The 25,617-nt window shown below is 35.7% G+C and overlaps 3 protein-coding genes across 3 annotated transcripts; all 3 read left to right on the plus strand.

Annotated features, from left to right (window-relative positions):
- Nucleotides 1-5,199: 5,199 nt before the first annotated feature.
- LOC107771812 (uncharacterized) lies at nucleotides 5,200-10,647 on the plus strand. Its single transcript, XM_016591254.2, has 5 exons — nucleotides 5,200-5,741; nucleotides 8,729-8,765; nucleotides 8,864-9,100; nucleotides 9,247-9,294; nucleotides 9,946-10,647. The coding sequence occupies exons 1-5, from the start codon at nucleotides 5,440-5,442 to the stop codon at nucleotides 10,432-10,434; spliced, it is 1,113 nt and encodes a 370-aa protein (XP_016446740.1). The 5' UTR covers nucleotides 5,200-5,439; the 3' UTR covers nucleotides 10,435-10,647.
- A 1,128-nt stretch (nucleotides 10,648-11,775) lies between these two features.
- On the plus strand, nucleotides 11,776-17,475 carry LOC107771816 (protein argonaute 4B-like). Its single transcript, XM_075251148.1, has 23 exons — nucleotides 11,776-11,910; nucleotides 12,195-12,444; nucleotides 12,523-12,728; nucleotides 12,852-13,073; nucleotides 13,163-13,383; nucleotides 13,464-13,561; nucleotides 13,634-13,731; nucleotides 13,825-13,996; nucleotides 14,071-14,187; nucleotides 14,272-14,379; nucleotides 14,482-14,544; nucleotides 14,615-14,728; nucleotides 14,818-14,983; nucleotides 15,074-15,186; nucleotides 15,279-15,416; nucleotides 15,548-15,678; nucleotides 15,842-15,907; nucleotides 16,165-16,225; nucleotides 16,316-16,427; nucleotides 16,519-16,595; nucleotides 16,757-16,851; nucleotides 16,932-16,963; nucleotides 17,102-17,475. The coding sequence occupies exons 2-23, from the start codon at nucleotides 12,205-12,207 to the stop codon at nucleotides 17,218-17,220; spliced, it is 2,769 nt and encodes a 922-aa protein (XP_075107249.1). The 5' UTR covers nucleotides 11,776-11,910; nucleotides 12,195-12,204; the 3' UTR covers nucleotides 17,221-17,475.
- A 539-nt stretch (nucleotides 17,476-18,014) lies between these two features.
- Nucleotides 18,015-23,561, plus strand: LOC107771813 (autophagy-related protein 16). The gene is made up of 5 exons (XM_016591255.2): nucleotides 18,015-18,662; nucleotides 18,774-18,900; nucleotides 20,193-20,374; nucleotides 20,718-20,913; nucleotides 22,181-23,561. Coding segments are annotated over exons 1-5 (1,530 nt in total). The 5' UTR covers nucleotides 18,015-18,660; the 3' UTR covers nucleotides 23,204-23,561.
- Nucleotides 23,562-25,617: the final 2,056 nt, after the last annotated feature.

Below are 25,617 nucleotides of genomic sequence, written 5' to 3' on the forward strand. Positions count from 1 at the left end.
TGACAAGGATCTTAGGACCCGTTTGGCCATACATTTTGTCAAAATAAACTTGGGTTTTATTTGGCAAACACATGTTTGGCCATAGATTTTACCTACATTTTGGCCAAATCCCAAGTCCCAAAACCAGCTCAATAACTGGTTTTGGGCCAAAATATCACTATTATATTTTTTAAAAATTACCCAAACTTTTATATTTTATAAAAGAACCCACCATTTATTATTTTGTAACGATGTTACTTCGTATTCTCGGTCATCTGATAGTGTATCATGTAGTTCATTATAAAAATGATAATTTTGTATCAAATTTATTATATTCAGGACTATGATTTGCGATAATATAATGAATACTATTGATAATGGTATTGTTGGGTATTTGTAATAGTTTTTAGAACTTGTGTGTATAAGTCATGTTTCATGTTTTTCCATACCAAACTTCACCCAAAAGAGATGTCCAAACACATTTTTATCTTCAAACTAAACTTCACCAAAATTAAATTTTTCAGAATAAATTTGGGAATCTATGGTCAAACGCTAGCTTAAAGAATGTTTATAATTTAGCAGTAAACTCATTCATTGATCTTCACTACCAAAACATTATTCATAAGAAAAGAAGAAGAAGAGAAATTAGTCTTTCTCTATGTTTCACTATCTTTTAATCTAAACCCGTTTAAAACAGCAGACAGTACTTCTGCGTCACTTGATATGCAGAAAAACACACTTACATTCTCTGGTCTCGTTGGTATGCTTTGGGCCGAACTGACCCGGAGTTACCAACAGCATAAATTTCTTAGCCCTTAAGTTGGGGATGTAATCATTAATGTTATTTTGTTCATCAACAGGACTGAAGAAATGGATAAATTGTACAAGACTCCGGAAATTATGATGGAATTATTGAATTGAATATACCCCTATAGTTATAATTATAGATTCAATAGGAATATTAAATTTTAATTTTTTTTTGCAGGATCACAGGGTACTGGAGATGTGAGAAGGATGATCAGGTTAAATAGATTTATGAAAGGGTCGTTTGATTTTTTGTGGATTACGCGTGACTAAATTTTCTCCTGCCTTTGGTTTGCTTATTAAGACGGAATTGGATTTTGTGATTAAGGGTTGGTTTGGTTCGTTTTCCCATATCTTTATCTCACATCTAATTCCTCTTTACGCCTAATTTATTTAATATATTTCATATTGCTTTATTTTGAACTTCACAGCTGATCTTTTGTCTCATAGGCTTATTAAATTATCATGATATAAAATGCGTTTTAATCAATTATTACAACTTAATTCATACACTTAAACACAAAGCATTATCACAAAAAGCTAATTCCATAGTTACTCGTTGATGAATTTTCTTGTGAATTCGTTTATGTATATTTTTCAAGATGGATAGATTGCTTTTAATCGGACCGAAGTCAAGCTTCGGTAAGCAAAAGTTTACAATAACAACAATATATCTCTGTGTGATCCCTCAAATAAAATCTGAATTGGTAAGCAAAAGTTTACAGTACAACAATATATTCGGTACAAATAACGTCTGAGTCGGCAAGCAAAAATTTATTCTGAGGTATACCCCCAAATCTCATAACAAAGGAAAAAGAAAAGAAAAAAAAGTTGCGTAGTGGCTAAAATTGGAGAGAGGAAACGAAAATTTTGAAAAAGACTCTTCAAATTGAGTAGAGAAAGAAGGGACATGTGAAGAGTGAGACGTAGTAGAAATAGTTTATCAACATCGAAGAAAGGGTCCAAAACTTGGCCAACATACTCTCTCCCTCCTACATTCATTCTTTTTAGTACATGGAAGTGTATAATATATGGTCTCACTCATGTGGGTGGGGTTGAGAAACTTGAGATTTGTGTCCTAATTTAGTTTAGGCCTTTGGGGGGGGACCAAAGGAAAGTGTAGATGTGATTTGATTAAGACATAGGATAAAGAGAGAGACTTATCAGGAATTTAGGATCTCTAACATGCAAACTTGGCAAAGTCACAAGCAACAAATATGTACATAGAATGCCAATCCCCACTTCCTTAGCTGGAAACCCACCTAACCGTTGATTCTCCCAACAAAATTGACTAATATTAGCTTCTCGCCAATATTCTTCTACTGTAGATCTCTAGGATTAACATTTTAAAACCCCATATTAGATAGAAAATTGCTACTGTACTAGTTCTTTTTTTTCCATACAAGTTTCAAGAAGTTATTGATCAGCTGTGCGATGAAGTTATTGATCATATTGATTATTCCGTCAAGTACTTATTATCTCTAACAACTATAGGGAGCGAACAACTTTGCTTATCATAACTTAGTTGGATAAGAAGAAAAGAAAGTTATGCATATTATCTGCAACATTGTTAATCTTGCTAGCATAATAAGTTCAAGAATTATGAGTGGAACAAGCAATACGTGCTTGTATCTTGAATTATTAATATGCACTCTATATTATGCAATTAAAGGATAAACTAAACAAGAAGAAAAGGCCAAGTTATGAATCTTGTGACAATGATTTAAACTTACGAAATATTATTAGGATCAAAATAATCAGATGTCAGAAATGCAAACCCTCAACGACCTACGTCGAGAGAACAATATAACAAAAGAATCACAAACATTTAACGTTGTTCGGTCATTGACCTACGTCCACGGTGGAGATGAGCAATCCACTATATAAAAAAGATTACAAAATATCGAGAGTACAACCTCACAAAGAAACAAACACAATTGACATACTAACACTTGTCCCGAAAAGTTTTCCCCCCTAAACAAGCTACATTGTGGATGCTCCTAAATGAGAAAAAATGTTTCTCAATTTACAGAAGTCCAAGCTTTTTACTCTAAGAAAAGGGAGTAGCCAAATATGGAAGATTTATAATTTCCTTCTACAAGAAGGAAAACTCAATTATAATAAATATGTTGCTCTTTCATAGAAACCAAATATGATAATAAAATCAGGACAAACACATAACAAATACATAATTTCTTATGTTTTCTTTAATAAAGAGGGAAAATTTGTAGTGGAAACAAGATAATTATGGAATTGCGGGCGGTTTTCAAAGCTTGAATGCTCTAAATTAAAGAATATTCAATAATCATAATCCTAAGTTTAAAAATGTAAAGTCTAAATTTAAAAGCATAAGAATTTAATCATAGCTTAAATGCATTGGGTAGAGATTACATGCATCCTCAAAACCTTGCAGAATCAAAGGATACTTTTGTCAGAATGCAAAATGTGCTTTGAATTTTAATAATTGTCAACGATCAAATAAGCAACGAGTTCTTCTATTGAAAAAGAAGAGAGAGATAAGAAAAAGAAATATTTGTAGATAAGTTTGGTACAAAGTAAAATTAAGAGATCGAAGCGAGACGAAAAGGAAATGTGGACTGAAATATGATTAGCATCGAGTGCCCATTCTGCTCGTGAAAGAAGCTAATGATGCATTTTCTTATATTTCCTTTGGAAATACCTCTGAAATTTTCATTCATTTGTTTTTATTGATGATTTAGTGCTGATAGAAGAGAATATCAAAATTGTTTGTTGGAAAGAGACAACAAAATTACATCAAAATAAAAGTGTGAATAGTTCATATACTTTTCACTTATAAAATTTTTATAAAAATAAAATAATGTCAAATATGTTAAAAACATTTTAAAATTAACAATATCATATAGATACTGTAATAACAAATTTCTTGCCCAACAACAAGGGAAAGGACAAAAGAAATTTTTTTTAGGAGGTGTGCAAATTGCAGGAAGAGTAATGTATAAACCGCCGAAAGTGAAGCGACTGGACAATATGACGACACGTGTACCGAATTCCCCCACGTCCGGTGTTCCGTCTTCGTCAATCAAAATTTTCTTTTAAACACTATGTTTTTCACGATTAGCCACTATAAGCAATCAAGTCAAGAAAAAGAACAAGGCTGAAAGTGAAGACGTGTGTTTAAACATCAAACATCATTATTTACCCACTGTAAGAATCCTATGAATGAAGTTATAATAAAGTTTCTGTCAACTATCTCTCCTTTTTTTTTCTTCCCATATTGCTTCTTCTTTCTCTTTGATAAGAGTGTATTCAAATTAAATAAATATATAAAAAGAGTATCTTCATTCAACAAGAAAAGTCAGTTTCCATGTAATTACCTTTTTCCTTTAATCTTTTCTTTTTAGTTGCTCTTTGAAAAGTTACACCAACGCCATCGCAACTTTGGAGCCAAAATTGAGAACAACATAACTGCAATTCATTCTGCCAGAATTCAAAAACTGGATCAAGTGTGACATTGTCCCTTTATATAAAAGATAATTAACTTCGGAAACTTAAAATAATTGCAATATGCTTTAATTTTTTGATTTATCCATTTTATATAGTTTGGAGAAAAATACAGATCTTTATACAAATACTAAGTCATATTCATCATCTTCCTTTTTCTAACCATATACATAAATTATGTATATCCGACTATTTTTACTTTAAGTGGTTGGATGAACGATTATTTGAGTTAATTTCTTCTTTGTTTTTGACATAATGTCAAGGACATGCATTACTTTTCGTATGAATGGATAGACAAAAATAGAGCTCTTTAATGAGATAGTAACGTTACATTTTAATTTCTAACTCTAAGTCAACAACGAGGATTCTCCCGCCTCAGCTCAGTTGGTAAAAGAAAAAAACAAACAAAAAAAAACAAGGAGGATTCTTATTTTTCAGTTTATGCCAAAAGCACCAAAAAAGGAGTATTAACATATAGTAATACGTAATAAACAAACATTAAGAAAAAACACTTCCCGGTTGGCATATTCTTTTCCGGGGTTTTAGGTCTCCGTGACTTTTTACAATGTTGAATTTAACAAAATGTTTATTTTAGATCTTATGTGTAAAAGAAAAATCTTTTATGTATAAAATCAAATCTCTCATGTATAAAAAAAAATAAGATCATAAAACTAAATATAAATTTGTAAGGGCCACTAAACTAATTTACCCTTATTTTCCACTGATAATTGAGGTATTATAATTAGGAATTAGGAATTAGGAATAGTAATTAGAAAAAACTATAGTTCAAAATGAGTAGTACTACTACTATAAAGTAAAGCATGCACATGTGGCCATAGTGTAATGAATAGTAGACATCACAGCTGGGCTCACCTCTTTCACTTTTCTCATGGAGTAGTATAATTTTATCTTCTCTTCCCTCCCCCCACTCCCACTCCCACTCCCCTCTGCAAAAAAGGCCCCTCAGTAGTCAGTCCCCTCCTCTCTCTCTCTCTCACACAGACACACACTTTACCATCTTCTACGGCAAAGCTGCTGAAAGGAATGTCCTCTTCTTCTTCTTTTCTTTTTCTCTGAATCCATCTAAACTCATAAATAACTTCTACTCATTTACATAAGCTAATTGAAATTCACACCGCTAAGAATTTGTGTTTTGATAAAGAAGGATACAAAATGGGTGGGGTAACGTCGTCTATGGCGGCGAAATTGGCTTTTTTCCCGCCGAGCCCACCGTCCTACAAGATTATTACCGACCAAGTTACTGGCTTGTTACTGCTAGACACTTTTCCCCACCGTGAAAACGTCGACGTTTTGAAGCTTCCCACTCGCCGGGGAACGGAGATCGTCGCCCTTTACATTCGCTACCCAATGGCCACCTCCACTTTGCTTTACTCTCACGGTAACGCCGCTGATGTTGGGCAGATGTATGAGCTCTTCATCCAGCTTAGCATCCACCTTAAAGTCAATCTCATGGGGTATTAATTATTCTCTTTTCATCTCTTCCTTTATTTCAAAATTACCCCTTTTTGTAGAATTAAGGTTTTTTGGTAGTTGTTAGCTCTGAAGTTTTACAGTTTCGTGACTCTTTGTTCTCTGAAGAAAGAATGCTACAGTAATTGCCCCTCTGGGAAATATCAAGATTGCACCTTTTTTCAGGAATTGAGATTTAATTCAGGATTGGGACCAGGGTTATCCATACATCCTTTATCATTTATTTTGAGGACTTAGTCTTATCAGCTTGAGTGATGTGGATTATTGGATGTTGAGGAGTAGTCAAACTTGGAAGGCTTGCTCTTTAATTGAATCTTTGCCTATGTGATCTCATACTTTAATATCATGATATATATTAGTATAATCTTAATTCCTAAATGGTTCTTGGAGGTTTTCTTTAGATAGTCCCTGCTATTTACCATTATTCAGCAAATGCATTTTCTTTTCCCTCTTTCCCATTTATACATGTAAAATGTATTGTCTATTGGAGATCCTTTTGTTACTTCTGGATTTTTATGTTTGTGATAGTATTAGTCTATTAGACTATTAGATCTAAAGATTTTTAGTCCAGGATGGTAACCACGCTGGTGTTTGGAAAGACGACTTTAATGACCTGGGAAAAGCAAATGTTGGAGCTGAACTGATTTAGATAACCTAGTGAAATAAAGTTAGATGTGAAAATGGACTTCAATCCTTATTTGAAAGATTTAAGAAAGGAAAGATGCGAAAAATACCAACTTCCACAACTGCAAAGAAAGCATACAAACAATGGCGGCTGAATCTGATGCTAATGTCTCATGCAATGGTTTTAAGATCATTCATGCAGTCATGTAAAGGTATAATGTGTGTGAATAAGAAACTAGATATTTGGAAAGACGACTTTAATGACCTGGGAAAAGCAAATGTTGGAGCTGAACTGATTTAGATAACCTAGTGAAATAAAGTTAGATGTGAAAATGGACTTCAATCCTTATTTGAAAGATTTAAGAAAGGAAAGATGCGAAAAATACCAACTTCCACAACTGCAAAGAAAGCATACAAACAATGGCGGCTGAATCTGATGCTAATGTCTCATGCAATGGTTTTAAGATCATTCATGCAGTCATGTACAGGTATAATGTGTGTGAATAAGAAACTAGATATTTGGAAAGACGACTTTAATGACCTGGGAAAAGCAAATGTTGGAGCTGAACTGATTTAGATAACCTAGTGAAATAAAGTTAGATGTGAAAATGGACTTCAATCCTTATTTGAAAGATTTAAGAAAGGAAAGATGCGAAAAATACCAACTTCCATAACTGCAAAGAAAGCATACAAACAATGGCGGCTGAATCTGATGCTAATGTCTCATGCAATGGTTTTAAGATCATTCATGCAGTCATGTGCAAGTATAATGTGTGTGAATAAGAAACTAGATATGGTGAAATCACTACTTTTTAGAACTAAGAAGATACACGGCTTTCATCTACAGTTTGATTGAAGGTTGGTGTATATATCTGGAGTTCTATTCAGTTGTCTGAACACTTCAGAAGTTGGATAAGCGGCATTCCAGGTGTTGTACTTTCTAAAGCCTTGAAATTTAGTAGTTGGAGATACATGGGAACTTTCTTTGGCAGGGGATGACGATAAGGCTTAGAGGTAAAGAATGGCTTTATATGAATTGGATGTACGGCCGCCGTAGATCTTTTTTGCGCAAGAATTTTGAGATATTCGCTGAATCCTCATAAACTCAAATGATTAACAACTTAGAAGGAAAATAAGTTTCCTATGGTTCTATAATTAGGCAGATAATTTTCCTTTCTTTTTCTCTGCCAACCTATGAGAAAATAGAAGGAAAAAAAATAAATGTCCAGAATTATCTTCTTTGAAGTAGTCTATACTCGAATAAAGTTTTCCTTTTGACAACTGGTGGATTGTTTGACTAGGAAAAGTTGGTACTGATTAATTTTTGAGGAAGACACAATAAGTTCAAAAATAAATAAATAAATAAATATATAATGGGATTCCACAGTGGTTCTCTTTTGCTAGTTATGCGTGCTGTAAAATTTGTGTATCTCCCAGGATTGCTGTGGACAATTTTATTTTGATAGCTTCAAATATGAGTTTATGATTTGACATGCACTTGAATCAGGATTTATCAGTGGAGAGAAACAAGGACTCATTTAAGTTTGAAAAGTTTTTCCTTTCAGCATTGATCTTGCTGTAGTAAGTTATGTATTCTGTGTGACTTGGTTTGACTACTTCAACTATGCAATACTGAGGGGTTAGTGTAGATTTATCGCTCGCCATTGTAACCTATCCCCTACTAAAGTTCATCAAGAAAGTTTGGTCCCAACATATGCAAGAAAAGCTTGTATCGGAACAACTCCCCCCCCCCCCCCTTAATCTGCTCATTATAGCTAGCTTTTATTTCGATTTCCATTCTAGGAGATTTCGTTTGATAAAACGTGGATTAAACTGCATTTCTAAAAGACTTCCCCAAAAAGTGCCCCTCTCATGAGTCATGACCACCACAAGCTTTTTGGTGGAATCCCCTTAAGTGCCCCTCACAAGTATGTTTCTATTGAGTGTAATTTTCCTAACATTTTCACATTATTTTCATGTATGTAAACTTAACTTTGTTAGTCTTGTGTCCTTTTCTAAAGAAATTAAATAAACTTTATAGGTCTGGTCTTAGCTAAATTTAGCTCTAGGTTCTACCAATAAAAACAATTTCAGTAAGTAGAAGTTAGAACTTAGAGGTAGTGAAGATGCTTGATCGATATGGCTAGTTCACCATTATAAACCATCTTGTCTGTTTGTAAGTTTCCCTGTTCATGAATCTGGCATGTATTCCATCTGTGTTCCTTATAGGATCTAGCACAAGTAAATAAGACTAATAGTTCTCTCCATTGATCTATCATTTAATTGGAGGATAACTTGGATATATATATATATCACCTTATTTTGTTTTGTGTTTTAAATGATGCAGATATGACTACTCTGGCTATGGACAGTCATCTGGCAAGGTAATTGGCAATAGAACTTTCCTGGAATAATAAGGCTGATTATTTCATTAAGTGCTCAGGAGCATTATCCGAATTTGATCTCTAAATGCTTTATGCAGCCAAGTGAGCACAACACTTATGCAGATATTGAAGCTGCTTACAAGTGTCTTGAAGAGAGCTATGGTGCAAAGCAGGAAGACATAATTCTTTATGGGCAATCTGTTGGAAGTGGTCCCACTGTTGACCTGGCTGCTCGTTTGCCTCGATTAAGAGCAGTTATTTTGCATAGTCCCATTCTATCAGGCTTAAGGGTCATGTATCCAGTCAAACGCACATATTGGTTTGACATCTATAAGGTAAAATAGCTGTCAATTGATCTATTCAACTCTTTCAGATTCACCTTCTTGTGCCTGGTTAACTGTATTTTGTTTTTTATTTGTTATAAACAGTAGTATGAATGAAAAATCCACCATTGAACATGGTTTTCTTTTTTACTGTGCAGAATATCGACAAGATTCCATTGGTGAAATGTCCTGTCCTGGTCATTCATGTAAGTAATTATCTCCTCATATATACACCATATTTGTATGAATCACTCTTTAGTGTGGGCTTCTGAGCAATAGATGAGATTATATTGCTTCTTGAGTTAAATAACTGGCAAAATGTTGATATATAATGGAAAATACGCATGGCAAAAATATGGTTCTGCGCAGTGTAACATATGGTAGTTTACTAGGGATATCTTGTTTAGCTCTCAGAGCAACTCTGCCCGAGCGACCATGCTTAACACATTCCTGAGGGAATCAAAACGGATTTGACAGGAAACAATAAATGTACACTCAGGTCAGTACATTACTAGAGCTATGTGAAATGGTTTCTATTCTTCAACCCCGCCAAAAACCCCTCAGCAGTAGGGGAAAAAAAGATAGTTAACAGGCCACATTTCTTATGAAGTGAAACGTGTTTAAAGTTGAGCAGTTCAATCAATTAATTAACCAGACCTCAGTCCCCAACCATTTGGGATTAGCTGTATGAATCATCTATGTCCATTCTACTCTATTCAAGCGCATGTCATTCGATTTGTCTACTCTATTGTTTTATTTTTTCCCTCCTCTGCATGTGTGTTACTCAAGTAGCATTATTTAGTCATCTATAGCAATTAACCTTACAGTCTTCACATGAGTTTCTTCATGTTGTGCAGGGCACTTCTGATGAAGTTGTTGACTGCTCCCACGGGAAACAACTATGGGAGTTATGCCAGGAAAAATATGAACCATTATGGCTCAAAGGGGGAACGCATTGTGACTTAGAACTATACCCCGAATACATCAGACACCTGAAGAAGTTTGTATCTACTGTTGAGAAACCGCCTTCTCAGAGAAACTTATCAAGAAAAAGTATAGACCGACCTGAACAATCACGAAAGAGCACCGACTGTTTTGAAGGTCCAAGAAAAAGCACTGACCGGAGAGAGAAACCAAGGAAAAGCACAGATAAGCCTGAAAAATTGAAAAACTATGACTACAAGTTCAGTGAAGATAAGATTTCTAAGTTAAGGATGTCTTTTGATCAAGTAGAGAGGTCTAGGAGGAGTGTGGAATTTTTTGAGAAGCCTCGAAGAAGCATTGATCAGCAAATGGAAAAAGCGCGAAAAAGTGTGGACTGGCTAGATAGAATAAGAGCTGGTTGATTTTTTCAAATGATATTGTAAATTTCATGATCACGTCCAAGTTATTGTGGGGGAGTATAATAGTGCAACAAGTTGACAATTAAATTATGGTTATCGGGTGTATCGGTGTGTTTTAGTTAATGTTCAACGGAGCATAACTTGTTTTTTCCTTTGTGCTTCTACTTTCTGTTGTTAAAAGAACAAGTGAGAAATATAGTTTGGCATCTCATTCCAGTTCTGAGTTTGATTAAGCGGCATGCATTTGGTTCTTGTTTTATTCATAAGAGACGGGCTTTCGTGTTGATATTTCAAAGATCTCAACCCCCCACCCCAAACCCCACCCCAAAAGAAAAGCTTTCTGCTCTTTTTTTTTGCTAAATTTATTAATCATATCTTCATGTTTGCGGGTTTTTAACTTTTGTCCCTAAATTGTAGCAACAAGAAATTCTCAATTGTAAGGTTTGCTTAACTTAGTAAAGTAACTTATGGAACTAATTACGTTGCATTTACCCAAAGGAAGAGCATAAAAAAAATATGTTCTTTGCCTTGGGGGTTGAAGTTGGAGGTAAGGTGATTTCTTTTCATATGCTTATCTTAAATGGGACGAAACCTAAGTGGGACGGATTAGGCTTCTTCTCATCTGGTTGCAGGTACTCAATAAAATAGTTCACGTATAAGAAAGCTTATCGCTACACAAGGCATTCGGTGTTCACGCAGGGTCCGGAGAAGGGCCGTACTCCAAGAGATATGATGTAGACAGTCTACCTCCGGAGAAGGGCCGTACTCCAAGAGATATGATGTAGACAGTCTACCCTAATGCAAGCATTAGTGGCTGCTTCCACGGCTCAAACCTGTGACCTATAGGCCACACGGAGACGATTTTAGTATTGCTCCAAGGCTCCCCTTCACAGATCGATTGATAAAAAAAAGGGAAGAGAAGTTAGGGAATGAAGGTGTTTTGGGGGGGGGGGGGGGGGTGCAGCCTTGCAGACACTATGCTCCCGGCACCTTGCTGGACAGAGGTGGTACTTAGTGACTGGGAAAGCTTCAAGTACCTTAAAGAGGTTTTCCTTGCTGCTTTTTGGAATATTGCACGACTCAACCTGCAGCAATAAGGATTAGGACTTCAGCACAAAAATGTCTCAAATCATACATTAACTTTTGGAAATATTTTAAACATGTGGAACTGCCCAGAATTTCTACAGTACGTCTTGACTAGAAAAAGGAGCAAGAACATCAGTAATCATGGCACTATTCAGATAAGGATGAATCTCTGTACCTTCTACCCTTTTGTACTAGCTGTTCTTCCTATTTTACCATATGTGTAAATACCCTCTCTTGCCACAATAACTATAACATGATTAACGTTTCTGATATTCTCACTAAAGTGTATGTTAAACTATAAATGAAGAAAACATTCTCCAAACCATTAAGTGTTTGAAACACCATTTTCTTATTGTTCTCATCCTTACGTAAAGAGCTTGTGATCATCTCAAGGTAATATCCTTCTCCAATTTGATACAAGAGCAGATGGTTGTCCTCATAGCTAATACGTTGTCCTCTTTAGAGTATTTCCGTTTATTTTATCTGATAAAATAAGAAATGTGGCTGTCTAGATAATCTAAAACTTGTAATGGGATTATGCTTCTACACGGTCTAGTTCGTCATTTAGTTTGTTCATTTGTTTTATGCTTTCATAAGATGATATAGCTATATTCACTTAAGCGCATTCCAGCTGAATCTGTGTTGCGACTTTTGTCAAATTTTTCTACACAATTTAGGAAGCAGTCAATGGCGTCTAAAGGGCTATTGCCAAATTTGCCACCACCTCCCCAAGAAATCCCCCCAAATGTGGTTCCCATGCAAGTTGAACGAGGGAAAGGTTGTGGATCACTTAGCGAGAGATTAAGGCCAAATATTAACCAGATGAACGGACCTCGTCCAGGAGTCAAGGGAAAGAAGATACTTCTGCTGACAAATCATTTTAGAGTATGCTTTCAAGGTGGTACAAGCCACCTATATTCATATAGTGTAAGTTCATTTTATCTTGGTTTGATTAGTACATGGAAATTTGCAGAGCTAAAATATGGCTCTTTTAACTTGTGAAAGGTTAATGTCCACTATGAAAATGGGGACCCTGTCACCCGAAGGAATTTGATTAGAAAAGTGATTCACAAACTCTGGGAGATTTACAGCTCTGAGTTCGGAGAGCAAACATTTGCTACTGATGGGCAACAGAGCCTATTCACCGCTTGTCCTCTACCAAAAAAGAAGCTAGAGTTCACAGTTGTGCTTGATGTTGCAACATCGAAAAGGTAATATAAAGGCTTTAAGCATTTCATTCGATCATCAAATGGATAATATTTCATCTAGCATCATTTTTCTCTCTAAATCTTTTGTTTCCCTTTGCATCTTGGAATGGCTGGCTTTGTCTTTAGGAGCAAGACAGATGGCAACCTTAGCGGCAATGGAGACTTCAGTGAGGCTGATCAAAAGAGGCAGAAGATCATATCCGGATTCAAGACTTTCAAAGTACAGATAACCTTTGTTTCCGTCATCCCCTTTCAGTCAATGGTTGATGCACCAAATGGAGTAAAATCAGGAAATAATGAAGTTCTGAGAGCATTAGACACCATTTTGCAACATTCTAATGCAAAGAGGTGCATACTAATCCACCAAAAGCAAGCTATTTCTAGCCATCAAATCAATCTTGACTTTTTATTTTCCCCCCTTTTTTTGTCCTCGACAGGAGTTGCCTTCTGCTATGCCAATCGTACTTCCCTGACGAGATAAGGAACTTTATGGACTTGACTGGTCGTACTTCCCTCGACAGGAGTTGCCTTCTGCTATGCCAATCGTACTTCCCTGACGAGATAAGGAACTTTATGGACTTGACTGGTGGTATCCTTGGATGCCGAGGTTTCCATTCGAGTTTCAGATCTGTTCAAGGTGGATTATTTTTTAATCTTGGTAAGTTAATGTACTTTCCTTGTATTCCTTTCTAACCATTTCTAGCAGTTTTAGTGATGCTTCTGACTTAACTTGGACAGATGTATCTACTACAACAATTATACAGCCAGGTCCACTAGTTAACTTTCTAATGGCCAACCAAAATGTGGATAATCCCTTCAAAATCGACTGGACTAAGGTTACCTCAGCTTTCAACAGCTCTCCAGGATTTGCTGAATTATGTGTCTAATTCTAGTTTCTAGCACTGCAGGCAAAGCAAATTTTAAAAAATCTCAGAATTAAGCTATCACACTCCAATAGAGAACACAAAATCACTGGACTTAGTGACAGGCCGTGCAAAGAGCAGAAGTAAGCCTTCAGCTTCTAAATTTTCTCCTTTATTTGTTCTCGTCTTTAATTTCTGCAATTTGTATCTCTTCCATTATGCTGTTTATTAAACAGGTTTCTTCTGGGACTGAAGGGATCCCGCGATCAAAATGACAATGTCCAGACTGTTGAGGTGACAGTTTATGATTATTTTGTTAAGAGACACGGAATAGAACTCCGTTATTCATCAAACTTGCCATGCATCAATGTGGGGAGTCAGCGTCAACCCCAGTTCATTCCTATTGAGGTAGTAGTTTTTATTTGCTTCTGTTATTTCTTGTTATCTCAGTTCTTAATGTAATTTCTTGAATATTGCATTAGCTCTGCTCTTTGGTTTCCTTACAACGACACAAAGAGGAATTATCCATACACCAACGATCCTTTCTACTGAAGAAGTTGAGCCAAAAACCGATGGAAATCATCAACGATCTTAATGAGGTACCTTCACACCCCTTTACTCTTTTGACAATCTATATTTTCAGACTTGAGGCATAATGCTGAAAATTATTTCTGCTTTAATAGGAACTTAAAACCAACGATTATGACACAGATCCCATGCTACGAGCTTGTGGGATCTCAATTTGTAAATCATTTACTCAAGTAGGAGGACGTATTTTATCTCCACCGCTGGTAGGATCTTAATTTAATATCTAAATTCATTTTTTTAAAATTATTATTATATTTATAACTTGACATCAGATGGCTCATACTTCCAAGTTGCTTCCATTTCAGTTGAGGGTGGGAAACAAGGTAGATCTTGTTCCTAAAAGGTCTCGCTGGAATTTTAATGACAAGGTGCTTCACATTATTTTATGTAATATCTATATGTTCTGATTGAGGAGGACATCATTAACCTCTCATGCAGAAGTTTGCAGAGCCAAAAGGAATTGAATTCTGGGTTGTGGTGAACTTCTCTACTGGCTTTGACGTTCGTTCTTCATACACCGAGCTGGCGAAATTGGGTGCAATGAAGGGAATGGTGATATGAATGACTTCTACAAGATATTTGACACATGCAAAGCTTTCTAGTTATTCACTGAATAGCATATAAATTTGTCTTTGTTGCAGCACATTCGTCCCCCAGCATTTGTTTTTGAAGAGAATCCTAAGCATAAAAAGAAACCGGGCTCTGTTCGAGTGGACCTGATGTTTGAACAAATAATTTCAAAATTCCGCAAGGATCCTCCTCGATTCGTTCTTTGCTTTCTTCCTACGAAGTGTTCTCGTTTATATGGTTGTAGAAATATATCCATTTCAGACCTACAGTTTTCACTTATTGGTTACTTGAATATAATGACTCAATTTACGGTATTGACTGTCTTAGGTCCGTGGAAGAAAAAGTGCCTTATGGACTTTGGAATACGTAACCAATGCATTGCAATGAACAGAGTTGACGAAGCTCATCTTGCTAATGTTATTTTAAAAATGAATGCAAGAGTATGGAACACATAACACATGCTTGGATACTTTTCCCTGATTTGCACATGTTTTTTATTGCTTTTAAATTCTAATTTGTGGTTTTCCTGCAGCTTGGTGGTATAAATTTTATGCTATCAGCTGAAGTTTCACAGACCATACCCTTGGTTTCTAAAGTTCCTACATTGATCTTAGGCATGGATGTTAGACATGCTGCTTCTGCACGGTCAGATTTACCCTCCGTTGCTGCAGTAAGTCCTATTCTTGTAACATTCCGCAAGTAGCCATCCTTCATTTTATAACTTCTATTCTATGGCTGACTATTTTTGCACAGTAAAGCTTGCTGTAATTTGATAGTAATCTCCCTATTTTTGTGCATTAGGTGGTTGGTTCTAGACAGTGGCCCATGATTTCTTGTTATACAGCATCTATTCGTACCCAACCACCTAAGACTGAAACTATACATTCACTCTTTAAACCAGTTTCAGAAGGGGAGGACACGGGCATAATCAGGTACGATTCCTTCCTATACCTTCAAGAACCCTTCATCTCATTTTTCGTTTGCTTAGACTTAAAAGCATATAGGACATGAATGATGATGAAGTTGGGACTCTTATGAGGAGTTTGATATAGGTCGTCTAAAGCATATTAGGCTAAATACTTTTGTTTTTACTAGGGAGCTGCTGATGGATTTTTATGCAAGCTCAGAGAAGAGGAAGCCTGCGCAGATTATTATATTCAGGTCCAAAATCTTTAATTGATGTCCTCTACATCCCGACTTTAAAATTATCATCTGCATCTCCAACTATTTCTTCATTGCTGATTATGCCATTTCCCTGTTGCTGATGTAAAGCATTTTAGTGTGGATCCTCGTATCGTCCATCATCATAATACTATTATTCTCTCCCTCATTATCGGAATGACTTTTGTCTTGAGATTGCCTTCTTATTTGCCTATGTATAGACTTGTAAAAGTTTTTGTTAATGCAAAATTTTTCAGACAAGGTATATGTGAAAGTCAATTCAAGCAAAGTATTAACGAAATGGAGGAAATTATTAAGGTTTGTACTGTTATATCCCTTATGATCAAGGCATATTTAGATTCTGCCATGCTGCTCGCGATTCTTATTTCACTTTATGGACCACTATAGGCCTGTAAGTTCCTGGATGAGACTTGGTCTCCTAAGTTCACTCTAATTATTGCACAAAGAAGACACCACACAAAGTTGTTCCAATCTGATTCCAGTGAAAATATTCCTCCTGGTGAGCTTTCAAATCCCTACAACTATAAGGATTAGTGAAAACACCAGCATAATATAAATACATTTGAATACTTATACTTTTCTAATGGCAGGCACAGTCGTCGATACTAAAATTTGTCACCCGCTGTATAACAACAACTTCTACATGTGTGCACATGCGGCAAGAGTTGTGAGTATTTTACTTGCAAATTAACGTTTTTTCTTATGAAAAATCTGAAGCAACGCTTTGTCACTTACATAGAATGTTCAGTAAGGTTTGACATAACTTTGTGCTGGCACTAGCATTCCTGTATTCACTATATAATGTAGAAAACACAATGCGAATTTCAGGGGACTAGCAGGCCGATTCACTACTTTGTTTTGCTGGATGAGATTGGCTTCTCGTCAGATGATGCACAAGAACTAGTCCATTGTTTATGCTATATGTAAGTTCATCGTGCTTATGCCTAAGTTTTATCTATTGTTTGAACTACTCTGATCTTTTCTATTTTGCCTAACATTTTAGGTCTCAAAGATGCACCAGTGCTATATATGAAGGTAAGGACTAGTTAACAATGCAATGGCCTGAGTAAAATGGATTGTTTTTTCTCTTGATTCTGAATAACTAGGATGTTATGCAGAACCAATAATAGGAAATAATTCATCAACGAAGTTGTCATCCTTTGATCTTTGCAGTGGCTCCGATTCGTTATGCTCGTTTGGCAGCGGCACAGATGCTAGAAATTATGAAGAGTGAGGGGCCTCAACTGCCAAAGTTACACAAAAATATCAGGGACACAATGTTCTTCTGCTGAGCTTTTGTGCCACAATCTGTTAAAATGTGCAGTTTCTTTGTGTTAAATGTAGTAACAATTAGGCGCGTTAAAGGCATTGGGAATTTGGGATTACATAGAAAACTTTCTCTGAACAAATTAAACCTCAGGTTGGGTTTATTGCTATATCAGTATAGACAGTAGGACAACTATCTATTTACTGCAGAATTTAGTCTTCTTTTTATAGGATCAAAGGAATTATCTTATTATGATACAATTGACTACTTTATATATTAGAACACCTTTATAGCAATGGCAACTTATTTTTCTTGTATTTTCAATGCAAGCGTTATACCCTACCATGAATCATATCTTGTGGTGGAAGTAAAAAGTATGGACTCAATGGGAAGAAAGAAAAACATGTTTGTAAAGTATTCCCCGCAATGAATTTGTTTCGAGAACCATTGTGGGAAGACGTTAATTTTGAATTGGCGCACTCTTATTTATAACAATAACAACCTCGCTTCAATCTTAAAAAAGTTGATACTGACTATATGAATTCTCAATGACCACGTTTCTCCATTTTAAGCTCAACGTGTCATGCTCTTATTTTAGAAATTATTTATTCACATTCGGTGTAGAAACATAATAATTAACTATGATTAGGTAATAAAAGTACTCCGTATGTAAATGATACATTTTGATATAAACATTAGTATAAATTTTTTCCATTGGTCTATTAGTCAAAAAGTGGCTATTCCACTTTATGTCCACCCTAGTTGACCATTAGTCCATTACCAATGTTATATAAGATCTTTTCTGATACTAGCCAAAACAGTTACTAGTACTTTATTTGTTTCAACATGTTTAGCCTCATTTTCTAGATTTTTCAAATGTTGTCATCTTTTTTCTATAGAAAGTTTTAGTAAATTTTAATAGTACAAAAAGTTTTACTTATTATAGATAAAAATGGTAGTATTATTTAGTTTCTTTTAATCAACTACTACATTTCTCAATAACCATGTAAAACAAAAGTCAAAGGGAACAAACAAATTAAGTGGGAGAATTTTTTAAATTTTCCAACCAAAGAGGATAATTCTTTTCCGCTTTTTCCTTTTTGAGTTTATCATGTATCACGTGGGATTGGATCGAAATGTAAAATTAACCATAAAACGTATAATATCGGGGGACAACTTTGAGGATTGGGTACGAATTTAAAATTTTCCAATTTCCCCCAAATTTGGTAGAGAGGGATAAAAACGGAGCATCCGACCCGACTCGCGATGATAGTGACGTGATGACGTGGCATGATTTGTGAGCAAAAAGATCAACGCCAGCTGCTGCCTATATGTGACCCTAACGATCCTCTCTTTCTTCCCCAGCAAAACATCCTCTTCTCAAATTCAGAGCGAAGCGAAAAAAAGAAAAAAAAATTGAATCTGAATTTGCAGATAGAGTGTGTGATTCGGTAACTGATCAAATATGTAAGTTGTAAAAATATTAATTTTGAAGTTTTTGAAATACGCAGAACTGATTTGCGTGACTTCAGTTGAATTCTGATGATTTTTTGTTGTTGTTGTTGTTGTTTGTGTTAGGTCATACGAAGAAGTTGCTGTTGGAGCAATTAGGGATGCTTTAAAGGCTCTAAGAAAGCGGCATTTAGTGGAGGAAGGGGCTCATGCCCCTGCTTTCCTTGCCCTCACGAGGCCTCTCGTTTTGCAGGTCCTTGCCCCCTCTATTCTCCAGTTGCTTTTTTTTTTCTGTTTATATTTTCCTGTTTGGTAATTTGGTTGATTTAAGTTTTGATTGCGCTTGATGAGTGATGACTTTATTGAGTAATGATCATATGTACTGCACTAAGTTTCACAATTTTGTCAAAACTAATGATTTACTACAAAGCCTTTTGTTTTTATTGAACAAAGAGATTGTATGGATGTTGATGATTATATACTTTTCTACATTTAGAATCAGTAAATGAGTTGTCCGACATAGAGTATCTTGGACGTATTCCAATTTGGCATTTTCATTTATGTTTTGTTTGTTTGACAGGAAAATTACAGGTGCATTCCATCTTGGTAGAATTTCATTGAATTTTTTTGCTTATGGCTCATAATTAGGACTGAATTTGAGATCACACATGCTGGCAGCTTATCAGGACCACTGACAAAAACTATCGTACTGTCAGCATTACCAGATCTTTGTTCAATTCATAGTGCTAACTAGATGATAAGACGATAATATGATGTTGGTTCGGCAAAAGTTAGCCATTAACTTGAATTGTGAACTAGCATAGACTGCTAATTTTACAACCTCAACACCGTGAGTGGAGGACTTCAGGGGCGCGGTTTCACCGTGGTTTTCATCTTAACGAGACTCAGTTCCAGAAAATAGAACTTGGTACAATGTGAAACTAGAAAAGAAAATAGAAAAACTCTTGTTGAATAGATTGTTTACAACATATAAGAGGTCTCCATATATAGGAGCTTTAAGCTAATCAAATAAGGAAAGTTTCTAATTTTTTGTGTTCCTATTTGGTATGACATGATAACAAAAAATGTTTTACATAGCATTCTTGTCGATTCTCTTGACTTCCATTGACTTTCAAGAAAAACATAATTAGTATTCTTGTCGATTCTCTTGACTTCCATTGCCTTTCAAGAAAAACATAATTAGTATTCTTGTCGATTCTCTTGACTTCCATTGACTTTCAAGAAAAACATAATTGTTAAGAATGTTATGTAATATATTTAATATTTCTCTTGACTTTTAACAGTTCATATTTTTAAGTTTTTGCCAGGTGATGAGTCACTTCCCATGCATGATGTAGAATTTAAGTATCGCCCTTAATGTCATGCTTAAGGAATGAGATGCAAGTTAAACTGACCAACTGCAGCTTTCTACGAAGAAATTTTTACAACCATCGAATGTGGAATTTTTCGCACTCTTGCACTTCTCTTCTAGCTATACATTGCTGAAAAACGGTTCTTGTGCTTATGTAGTTCCTATGGTTTTAGGGTTCAGAGTGGAAAGAGAAAGCTGAAAATCTTGAAGTGGAACTTCAGCAATGTTACAAAGCTCAAGCACGACTGTCGGAGCAGCTTGTGGTGGAAGTAGCTGAATCTAGAGCATCAAAATCTTTAGTTCAAGAGAAGGAAAGTATCATTACTGACCTTCAGATCGAGCTAAACCAATCAAGGTGTTATTCTCATCCTCCTAAATCATTGCCATCCTAAATTATACTCTTACCTTTGCCCATAAAAAAACATGAAAAGTAAAAAGAAAAAAAGAAGGGACAGAAATAAAATAACACACTAGGGATTGGTTAGAAATTTTAGTAATATGACATGTTACCAATTGCTGATGCTATTTCAAGCTTCTGAATGAACCTTCATGTTTAAGATTATAACATGTAATCTTAGTTTCTCAATTCAACAAATAATGTTTACTTTGGATGTCATAAGATGAGCTCAGCAAGTTTACTTTGGATGCCCGGATGGTGTGTAACTGCTCTATTACTTTCTTTGATGGGTGTGCTACAGGGATGAATGTTCTCGTTTAACTGAAATTCTCACTGAAAAGACTAAAGCTTTGGAGTTGCTTATGGGTGAGCACCAGGACCTTAAAGCACAACTTGAAGCAATGACTCTGAGAGCAAACAATGCTGAGGCAGAAAATAAAACGCTGGTTGATCGCTGGATGCTGCAGAAGATGCAGGATGCGGAGCGCCTTAACGAGGTATTGAGTAATTCCCACTGCTTATCCTTTGTGTGCTCTCCTATTTGTGGTTCTTTTTTTAACCTCTGATTGTTCATAATAAAATGAGTGTTCATCAGGCCTCGATACTGTAAGAGAGCTAAGATGCATGCTTTTGTTGCAGTAAACTGTGTTTTATTTACTAATGGTATCCCCAATTCAAAAAAACCTTCATTAAGTTAGGGTTGTCATCATGGAGATTTCCCTACACTTGATATAACCCTCAACCTTGTTCTTACTTCCTTCAACTATTGTTCTTGTTGCCCATCCATGTGGCACGTTTTTTTTAAAATTGGTGGTATCTGGGTTAGCTTGTGTGCACTTGAGTATTCCACCAGGTACTTGCTATCTCCCACCAACACAGGTATCGGGTAATTCTGCCCGCCAAGGCTTAGGTAGATGAGAAGAAGTCACCTAATGTTTTTTTATCTCTGCTAGGAAGTGAACTTTGGTCTCCTCTCATTGTCACCCACTTCATTGACCGCTAGCCACACTCCTTGGTCCCATCCATGTGGCACATTCTATTTTTTGAGAGTTCACGATGAAGAACTACCACTAACTTTAGAAGCTTATTTTTTAGTGTAATCTACTGCTTTTGGGATGTGGACAGACGAACGACCTAAAGCTACCCTAGGATAAAGAAGTATCATATTTTATGATCGTTCAAATTGTAATTTCTTGTGGTTTTCTGAATATTCTGAAAGAAAGCACATGCTCAATATTTTACTTTCACTCATACTGGAGTGGCTGGTGGTGATGGATTTCATTTCTGGGGTATCTCCAGTATTTACATTTCATAATGATTTTTTCATGTCAATGACGAGTAAAGTTTCTGAAATCTGGAAATAAACTGCTAGCGAGAATTATTATTGGTTGGTCAACATGTATTTATTCAAGGAATGGTAGACGGTATCTTTGCATTTCTATTGCGAATAGGGCTTAGCAACTGTTTTGCAGTAGTCTGCTAAAACTTTTAATCAAATTAGTCCGCTGCCAAAAATAGGATGCGAGCTCCATCTGTTAACAAGTTATTCTACTGCAAATCTACCTGTAATCTGAACAAAACTCAAATCTTTGACAAGTTGGGCTAATCCGTTGGAACTACCGATGATCATTTTTCCATTTCTCGTAATAGAATAGTATGTTCGGGTAACTACGTTTTCAGTCTGGATTCTTGTATGTTTTACAATGATTTACCTATGGATAGGTTCTCTTGCATTTACTTATTTGTTACCTTTTGTGGTGCTAGGCTAATGCTCTCTATGAAGATATGCTGGATAAGGTCAAGGCCACCAGTATAGAGAAACTTGCTCGTCAACAAGTAGATGGTGTGGTCCGCCAAAGTGAAGATGGTGCAGACTTTTATGCGGAGTCTTCCCTTCCTAGTATATGCAAGCAAAGAATCCCCGCCCATGATGGTGGATGTGCCGCGATTCTTTTTGAGTACAACTCCAGTAAATTGATAAGCAGTGGGCAGGACAGGGCAATTAAAATGTGGGATACTACAAGTGGATCATTAAGCAACAGTCTTTATGGTTCCCTGGGTTCTGTCCTTGATCTTTCCATTACACATGATAACAAACTCATCATAGCAGCAAGTAGTTCAAATAACTTGTATGTGTGGGATGCAAATTCAGGCAGGATACGACATACTCTTACTGGGCATATAGACAAAGTTTGTGCTGTAGATGTGAGCAAATTTTCAAGTCGCTATGTGGTGAGTGCTGCATATGATCGTACCATAAAAGTTTGGGATCTGCAGAAGGGTTACTGTACTAACACTATTATCTTCCACAGTAACTGTAACAGCCTTTCGTTTAGCATGGATGGCCTGACCATTTGTTCCGGTCATGTAGATGGGAGTCTTAGATTATGGGATATTCAGACAGGGAAGCTTCTGAGTGAAGTTGCTGCACATTCACAGGCTATTACATCAGTTTCAGTCTCTCGAAATGGAAATGTAATATTAACCAGCGGGAGAGACAACGTGCACAATCTCTTTGATATTCGTACCCTTGAAATTTGTGGCACTTTCAGAGCGAATGAGAACCGAGTTGCATCTAATTGGAGTCGATCCTGTATCAGTCCAGATGATAGTTATGTTGCTGCTGGTTCTGTTGATGGATCTGTTCATATTTGGTCAGTATCAAACGCTAGAATGGTAAGCACTTTGAAAGAACACACAGCCCCTGTTCTATGTTGTTCATGGAGTGGTCTTGGTAAACCTCTGGCTACCTCGGATAAGAGTGGAATCATATGTATTTGGTCATAGTATCACTTCAAAGTTCGGAATGCTCTAGTGTTTCGAGTAGCGACAAGGTTGTTCAACCGTTATAGATTGCTCAGTAATTCAGCTTTCAGTCCGGATCTTGAGTGTGTCAGTGTTGATTTTAGATGTGAAAGCTCAATTTAAGACATCATATTGACCGTGAAGCCATAAATGGGTATCCTCCATCCGAAGATCATGCCAAAAGGCTGATATTGTAAATACATTAAGCTTCTAAGCTGAAAAAGTAGAAATCTTCAATTGATATTGATTGGAAAGTAGATATTGATTGTGAAAAGTACATTATTCATGGAACAATAAGGTGGCCTTTCGTGGTGATAATTTTCATGTGTATATTTTGTGCTCAGAAGTTTGGCTGTTAAGCTTAAAGTGTTGCTTGTAGTTGGCGTGACAAAATTAGCCCATTCAAATATGATTGGGCGGGTGGGTCAATTTGGACACATCCCAAGCCAATTCATCTAAAAGTTGGGCTGATTTGGGCTAAATACGTTGAAAATAGCACGGGTTGGCCAGTTTTCGGATTGATAATTGAAAAATCGCCAACGTTTACAAAATCATTGAAAAATAGCCACTATTTTGCTGCAACACGGAAAGTTCCAGCATAATATACTGGAGATTGATGTACTTGTGTACGAACTTCCAGCATATTATGCTGGAACTCCAACACACGGAAAGTTCCAGCATAATATACTGGAGATTGGAGCACCTGTGTATGAATTTCCAGGATATTATGCTGGAATATTTTCTAGATTTTGAATAGTGTTTTTGTTCAGATTTATCTTTAAATGAAAAGTGGCTAAATTTCGATTACTTTTGAAACTGTGGCTATTTTTCAATTACCACCTATTTTTGAATTTCACCCGGTCCATATTGACCCATAAAAGAACTTGTCAAAATATTCTTATTCAACTTTTTTATAAAGAAAAAACGCTTTATTAGTTTTGTTTGGTGATTAAACAAATTTTAAGAAAATTAACAAACAAATAAAAAGTTTGTTAGAGTTGGGGGTTAGATTATGATCTATTAATTAGCACATTTTAATTTAATCCATCTCTGTCTAAGTAACGTTTGGATGGGTTAATAATTCAGGCCATTTTGATCCGCCAAATTTCAGTCCAATCAACTCATTTGTTGTTTTATCGTAACTAATTCCAGAATTATCTAATAATTAATTTCATTGTATACAGGTAGAATCTAATTATTAAAATATGTAATATTTCTCAAAATTAACTAATAGAGCATCAAAAAATGTTAAACTTACTTAAAAATTGAATATTTTAGCAATTAATGAAGAGTATCGTTCATAACAAAAATGCATTATGATATGTAAAACGTAAGAGTTGAGTCTCTCTAAAAGGAGTACGAATCAAATTGCTGAAGAATCTTTTAGCATCAAAGTTACAAGCTTCTTTCAACTAATTAGGAAGAAAGATGAGTCATAATCACTTAAATTAATGTTTGATGCTGTCATGCAGTTGATTGGATAGAGATAGGATGCAACATGACAGATTGATTATGTTTGAAAGCTTAGAATATAGGCAATTACTGAAAGTTTAAATTCTATATACTTGAGACAAGTGAAAAGTATTTATATAAATTAAGTCGTGATTATAGATAAATTTTAATAATAAGTTATTGATCGTGTAAAAAAATATTTACGCTGTCCGTGCATACAAAATAACAGACATTATACTATCTAGCTATTAGTATCTTTTTGAGAAGCAACACTGACATATATAGATGAGGTGTAACATGTTTACAGGGTGCCGTTGCTTCACAAATTTGCCTAAAAATAACAATGTTAAGCCGCGTACTACTTTATACGCAACAATAGGCATGCAATGCAAGCAAAGTTTTCCTCCTTTCCTCTGTGAGTGTGACCCCTCATTCGCCAGTTTCATCCTCCAGTTTTTGTGCTATTCTTTCCCTCTTAGTTTTCCTTTTCGAAATATGAAAAGTTAGTGGATATAGCCCAAAATAAATTAAAAGGCCTCAAATCCTCAGTTACATGATGTAAACTAACAGAAAATGCACTTGCATTGCATGTTCTACTTAATCATTTATCAAAAATATAATTAAGAATAGTTACAGCCAAGTAAAATAATTAACGCAATAAAACAAATACCTATATTACGCAGACTCTCCATTCTCCAAAATACGATCCTCCAAAAATACACTACTTTTAGAGGATTCGACACGCACCCATAGATATATTTGAAGAGTCCAAGCAACATAGAGAAATACTAGTTTGCAGGTAAAGTAACACGTAATGAAGGAAAACTTTCTCCATAGTTTCATATGTCCAATAATAGCGAGCCAAACGCAACCGAGGTTTATATAATCTCTTTTGTTTTGATATGTCGAAATATTCGAATTCTTGTGTTTAATGAGTTTAATTT

This window comes from Nicotiana tabacum, chromosome 4 (genome assembly GCF_000715075.1).
Source record: "Nicotiana tabacum cultivar K326 chromosome 4, ASM71507v2, whole genome shotgun sequence".
Lineage (NCBI taxonomy): Eukaryota > Viridiplantae > Streptophyta > Magnoliopsida > Solanales > Solanaceae > Nicotiana > Nicotiana tabacum.